Source organism: Barbatula barbatula (genome assembly GCF_947034865.1).
Source record: "Barbatula barbatula genome assembly, chromosome: 11".
Taxonomy (NCBI): domain Eukaryota; kingdom Metazoa; phylum Chordata; class Actinopteri; order Cypriniformes; family Nemacheilidae; genus Barbatula; species Barbatula barbatula.
The window spans coordinates 21,642,187-21,648,678 of record NC_136774.1 but is presented as its reverse complement, the minus strand read 5'-3'; the positions used below and the strand labels follow the sequence as shown (position 1 = coordinate 21,648,678).

The following is a 6,492-nucleotide window of genomic DNA, read 5'->3' as shown; positions in this document are numbered from 1 at the left end:
TTATGCCATTCACACCATCTTTGGACTTCTTAGGTGCATGTGAATATAAACATGACTGATATCATTATAGAATACACGGGAAGACGAAAAGAGATTGAAAAAAGTCATACTTTATCCTCTTAATAATTGATTAATATAATCTTGTTTTATTTTATTTTATTGTTTGGGATGAAAATGCTCTTTTGTTCCTTGGAATAAAAAAGGAGAACTTTCGGAAGAAACGTAAATGGTTGTTGGCGTTTTATTTGTTGTGGTAAGCGTATGACATCTTTTATTTGAGAATAAAACAGAGAGGTCTTGAGTGCATGCAAACAGAAGCCTGTTTTCACTTCTGCGTATCAAAATATCTCAAGCATGATCTGACCATATCGCCATAATCAAACACCAATCGCTCAGCTAATAAAAGTTCCGTTTTTCTCGGTATTACATTAAGATGAAGATCACTGACACTGAAACCACGTTAGATGACGCTAACCGCTGATCTGGGACAGTCCCAAAAGCACCGTGCAAAATAAAGCATGAGTCATTAAAACCCTTTCACACTGCTCGGAAATAGTTTAACGCGCAAAAACATGTTTATTAATACTGATAAATAACTGATCGTTCAGATGCGCGCGTTGGATATTATTGTGCATGAAGGAATTTAAAATGCAAGCATGCATTAAATCCGACTGCATGCATCTCCGTCAGCGCGCGCGCCCGCTTGGACGTTGCGAAGGCGGTAAAATAAAGTTCTTAGAATTTGAACCCCGCTTTATAGGTTAAAAGTTGCACCACTCCTGATTGGTTCCCAGTTCAAAACATCGCGAGCGTGTCGCCCGCGATTGGCTGCTTTCTTCAGAGTGGGCGTGTTTACGCACGTAAACGTACAACATCAACAAACTCGCGAGGTCGACCGTCTGATTCAGTCGCTGTGAGAGAAGAGCGGCCGCTTAACTGCGCACCAAGACTTTGGGATTAAAAACGATAGATATCGACGAGAAATTACAGATGGACGTATTTTGCTGAGGGGGTTTAGCGTGTTAGCAGATATTAACCTTTCGCTTTATTTTGAGAGTGTACTTCTTATTAAACATGTTGGACAAACGCATTGTGGATCTGCGCTTGGATCAGCTGGAAGACCCGAGAGCAAAAACCGGTGAGTTTTTTTAAATAATGTGCATTTAAGTAAAAGTGCATTTTGTCGTAAGATAACTATATTATTACGCGTAAACAAATGACATGCATTTAAACGTATCAAACCGCTGGGGTTTCACTAAATAGTTCAGACATATTCACGTGTTCTTAAATATTGTGTTGTTTTTTTAAACGATTGTGTTGACTGTGTCGTTTTGGTTGTTTTTAGCAAAAGAGCCTTTTGAGAAGCAGTATACATGTGGAGCGCTTTTAGGCAGCGGCGGGTTCGGCTCCGTGTTCGCCGGACAGCGCATCTCGGACGGCCAACAGGTAATAAAGATATCAAAATGGAAATAAAGCACATGCAAAACGCGTTATCTTATAAAGCCTCGTATAAACAATTCCCTTATTATTACTCCAGGTGGCTATTAAACAAATATCCCGTGACAGAGTTCAACAGTGGGCAAGACTGGTGAGTCATGTTTGATTTTATTTTTTAATAGATATTTATTTGTCATGTTCTGTCCTTGTGTATAAAGTGAGGGGTTTTGTACAACATTAATTTCACTGGCATCGTTCATTTTAAATTGTCGAATTCAACACGAAACAATGAACGTAGACGTAACAGTGCCCCCTATTGGTTGTTTTGATTTTTCCGGAAGTCATCGTCCAAATACAGAAAGTGACGCAGAGATGACGTTACGGATTTTTCATACGGGAAACTTAGTGGATTTTACCAGCTTGATAGAAATAGATCTGACACACGAGATAAAACGTCATTTTAAGGAGAAGGTCGTAAAAGTTCCCCTTTTAGGGTGTCAAAATAAACCTTGGGAGAACCCCTAGATGTACACCTGCTGTACCAAATGGCGAATTATAGTATGATTCTGTGTTGTTGATGTAGAATGAGACCACAATGAAATATAAACAACTGTATTTTTTCTGCTCCTCACAGCCCGGTGAAGCAAACATGGTCCCTATGGAGATCGCTCTTCTCTTGTCTCTTGGAGGAGGGATGGGGTCAGTACCCGGTCATCGGGGTATCATCAGGATGTTGGACTGGTTTGAGGTGCCGGGTCAGGGTTACCTTATTGTGTTTGAAAAACCCCAACCTTGCCAGGATCTTTTTGACTTCATCACAGAACGTGGAGCGCTGGAGGAGCCCATTGCACAGAGGTGATTAAAAACAAAATGCTTATTTTGTACATTTTTATTAAACAAAATGCTGTTTGTTTTTTTATTAAAGTATAATATTGATTAAAATCTCGCTGTTTTGTTTTTGTAAGGTTCCTTAAGCAGGTTATTGAAGCCTTGCAGTTCTGCCACTCCAGGGGAATTGTGCACAGGGACATCAAAGATGAGAACATCCTGGTTGACACTCGTACCGGTGACATCAAAATCATCGACTTTGGATCTGGTGCTTTACTGAAGGACTCAATTTACACTGATTTTGAAGGTAAGGGAGCTCTGAACTGTATAGTAACTGTATGACGTGACTGCAAAATGGAAGCTTTCCTGGTATTTAATGCTCACTTTTTATTTCTTTTTAGGAACCAGAGTCTACAGCCCTCCCGAGTGGATCCTTCACCAACGTTACAACGCCCGTCCACTCACTGTGTGGTCGCTGGGCGTGCTTCTATTTGACATGGTGTGTGGAGACATTCCCTTCGAGAGGGATGCAGACATCATACAGGCCACTCCAATTTTTACTAAACGCATTTCCAAAGGTGAGTTCCCAAATATCACCTCACCTTGCAGTGACAAAGGGATGCCTTTGGTACTAAAGAACGGTATTTTCTTATTTCAACAGAATGCCAGTATCTGATTCGCTGGTGCCTTGCATACAGGGCAGAGGATCGGCCGACTTTGGAGCAGATTTTGCAGCATCCTTGGATGATGGAGAATTCGGAAGACATTGTGGATTTGCAAGGGGAAAGCAATATTAAGCCAAGCCTTTGAATCCTAAAGGACTTTGGACTTGTTAAAGGAATTTCATTTTACACTGGACTTCGTGAACTCTAGTTACTGCCTTCTGGAAATTTCCTAATTTATTAGTGGCTGACTTCAACGAGCATTGGTTTGTTTCATATGGACCTGGGATCTACAGTCTACGTCTAGACTCCCAAAATTTAGCCCTGAAATTGCTGCAGAGTTCTTTTATGAAGAAATGCTTTCAACATCCACGGCCTGCATAGTACCATGCAACCCTGGGACTGGATCGTTTCTTTAATATTTATTGCTGGGTATTTATTTTGACAGCCGTATACTAATTTCTTTTTACCCTCTACGATTTTTAAGATTTCAGAAGCGGTAAACTGGTCGTCGGTTTTGTTTTTAAGTTCTAACTGACTTAAGAAATGAGTAAACTTCAGTCCATCATCCTATGATGAGACCTGGTTTTACAGGTTTTCATTGTACAGTGATATGCTTTCCCCGTTCTAAGGGATAATAAAAAGACTTTGGATCTTGTTTCCAGTCAATTGATGGAGAACAACAATCTTTATGCCTTACGTGGATCCGTTCCCATTGATTGACACGCAATCTCAAAAGGAAGTGCAACAGAGTATAAACATTCCTGTTGATCCTGTTTACTTAGAATGAACCATTTCGCTAGTTAGATTCCTGAAATCTTTCAGCCAGCTGGCTTTTGGTTACTGTCTGTATTGTCTGTTGTCAAGGCTGTAACTTGAAAAATGTTGTCAGGACACTTTATTTCAAAAGATCTGTAGATATATATCATTTGGTTTGAAAGATGAGAGTGAGTGTTGATTAATGTCACGAGGTCTTAAACCACTAACCCAACATCTGTGTTTGCTAAAAGGGCCAAACGAACTTTTTCTAATTGTTTGATTTTTGTTAACACCAAAGAATGAAGTTACACTGCCTTGTTTGAGGTAAACACTCCCTATGCAAAATGTCTATTTTCTGGCATACTGCAAAACAGTATGGAGATTTGCTTTGGATCTGAAATGTGTTGGCATGTTTACAAGATCTTTGGAGATTCACGTCTGTTCGAATTATTTTTCTTAATACGTTTCAAATGTACTAGAACTCGCTGCCAACATATTGTGTCAAAACACTGGGATATTTTTGATATCGTGAACGGTGACGTTATTCTTTTGTTTTTGTTATGAAAAATCCTTGCAATTTGTCTTGGGTTGCATATCTGTTGCAAATACTTGTGTATTGATTGATGTAATGTGGCAGTTGTCACGTGATGTTTAATTTAAGAGATTATAAATAAAAAATAGATGAGAAATGTCTATATTTAAAGAAACATCAGCTGTTGTCTTTATATTCAATGTGCAAAAAGGGTCACTGAGTTTGAATAGTGATCATAGTTGCTACTTAGTAATAGTTCCTGAAATAAATTGTATGTAGTATCTCTTGACAAGATAGAAACAATATCTTTACCTTGTTCACATGCCTGTCATGTTTTGTTGTGCTTTACCGTAAAGACAGAACAAACCTGCCCAGATGACTAGAAACAATTAAAGCACCTGTCAAAGGCTGGCCTTTTCTAGGCAACAGACATGTTGATCAGATGTCAAGTCAAGATATTTTAAGGGTTTTCTTAACGCACATCACTTGAAAGCAGGTTAACAGGAAAGTTTTCACTGTTGAACAGGTGAGTGAAAATTCCTTAAAGCTGAAATGTTTGTTACTTAGAAAGTCATCTTTTAACAGATTTATACCGTACATTTGACAGGAACATTTACATTTAAAGGTTGAATTTAAAAGTGAGATGTGTTTTCCAACACATTCAAATGAATGGCACTTATATAGATTGGCCAATAAAGAATCAGCTGTAATGCTGCCCTCTAGTGTCCTGCTCTGAATGTGGACATTTCCAGACTCCAAATGAATCTGCTTCTACAAAAGAAACAAGTTGAGATCCCAGAATATGGTTGCCTGTGGTTTAAGCACATTTAGAAGTTAAGCCATTGAATGATCAGTTTACACAGTCATAGATCTGTGAGGAAATCTGTGAGAAAATAAAAAATAATACAATTCAAATAAATAAACGAATACATTTGATATAAAATTGCATTTTAAAATATGTAAAGTGCAAATATGAACAAAAGATGGCAAAACAAAGTCAAAATCATTAAGGTAATAATGTAAAATGATTGGTAAACGTTGCAACCATTATTTATGGATATAATTTGAAGCTTACAATATTATGATAATCAACAAACACAATAAACAAAAGAGAGAGAAATAAAAAAGATATACATTCCGCCTTCTTCCTATGGACAAAACCATAGGAAGTGCGGTAAGAGATGGATATTCATTTGAAAAAAGTTTCTCCCTGAATGTTTCTCTCCGTTTCTAACTAAAACAAATTGCAATTAAGTACAGAATTTCTATGAATATGATATTTACCATGTAAAATATAGAAGGTCATCACATAATCACACCTTTACATTCCTATATGAACATATAATATATTTAAGAGATAACAAATATACACTTTTTTGGAAAAAAACTAAAAAGACAGACCCAAACTTCACAGTTATAAAACAAATGATCCAAATTCTCCTCCTTCATGTTACAAAAAGTGTTTTTATTATTAATGTCCATAAATGTAGATACAATAAATGACATGGGCAAATTGTGTGCAGAATTTTGTGCACTTCGTTGATTTTTTTACATAATTTATGTGGGGTTAACTCTGCCAATTTCCAATCAATATCTGGGATCTGAGCATTTTCCTCTTGGAGAGATTTTACATCTGGATTGAAAAATGTATCCAATTGTTTTATTATTACTTGAAGAGTTTAATACCATCATACTGACAGCTCAGGAAATATTGCTGCATTACTCCTAAACTTAAGGTGACTTTTCATTAGCTGTATTACTCCATTTGGAATTGCGTTCACGTTTGGAAATTATTTAAAAGGGACATGAAACTTGTAAGCACTGAGAAAGTCGTCATAGGATAAGATTTCTCAATTTTCATAAAGAAATAAAAAAGTTGTGTTATTAATTATGTTTTTATCAAACCAATTAGTAAAAAACAAGGGTGTAACTTTGGTTTGAGACACACAAAACAGGGTAAAACTTTTATGTTAGAAACAATTTAATGAATGAATAATCAGTTATGTTTATGAACAAATATGCTCATTTTATTAAAGAATGCGCGGTGGTTTTAAAAGCGGGTGAGTTATATCAGCAGACAGAGGGAGACCCCGCCTGGGGGTCGCAGGAGCCTCGTCGGGCGTGTGACAGCTTCACGGGCAGTCTTACTTACAACCACAGTATGCTTGCCTTTCATGATCTCCTTTGGTTTACATCTCCAGGTTGCACCAATGGTCCAAAAGTCACCTTTCCGACACACAAAACGATGTTGTTGCGCATCCTCGCCCTTTTTTA

At 37.5% G+C, this 6,492-nt stretch overlaps 1 protein-coding gene across 1 annotated transcript; it reads left to right on the top strand.

Moving 5' to 3' along the window:
- The first annotated feature begins 860 nt into the window (after window positions 1-860).
- Window positions 861-4,386, top strand: pim2 (Pim-2 proto-oncogene, serine/threonine kinase). The gene is made up of 7 exons (XM_079467473.1): window positions 861-1,138; window positions 1,346-1,446; window positions 1,538-1,588; window positions 2,072-2,292; window positions 2,403-2,572; window positions 2,667-2,843; window positions 2,927-4,386. Exons 1-7 carry the CDS (start codon window positions 1,075-1,077, stop codon window positions 3,073-3,075), a joined length of 933 nt encoding a protein of 310 aa, XP_079323599.1. The 5' UTR covers window positions 861-1,074; the 3' UTR covers window positions 3,076-4,386.
- Window positions 4,387-6,492: the final 2,106 nt, after the last annotated feature.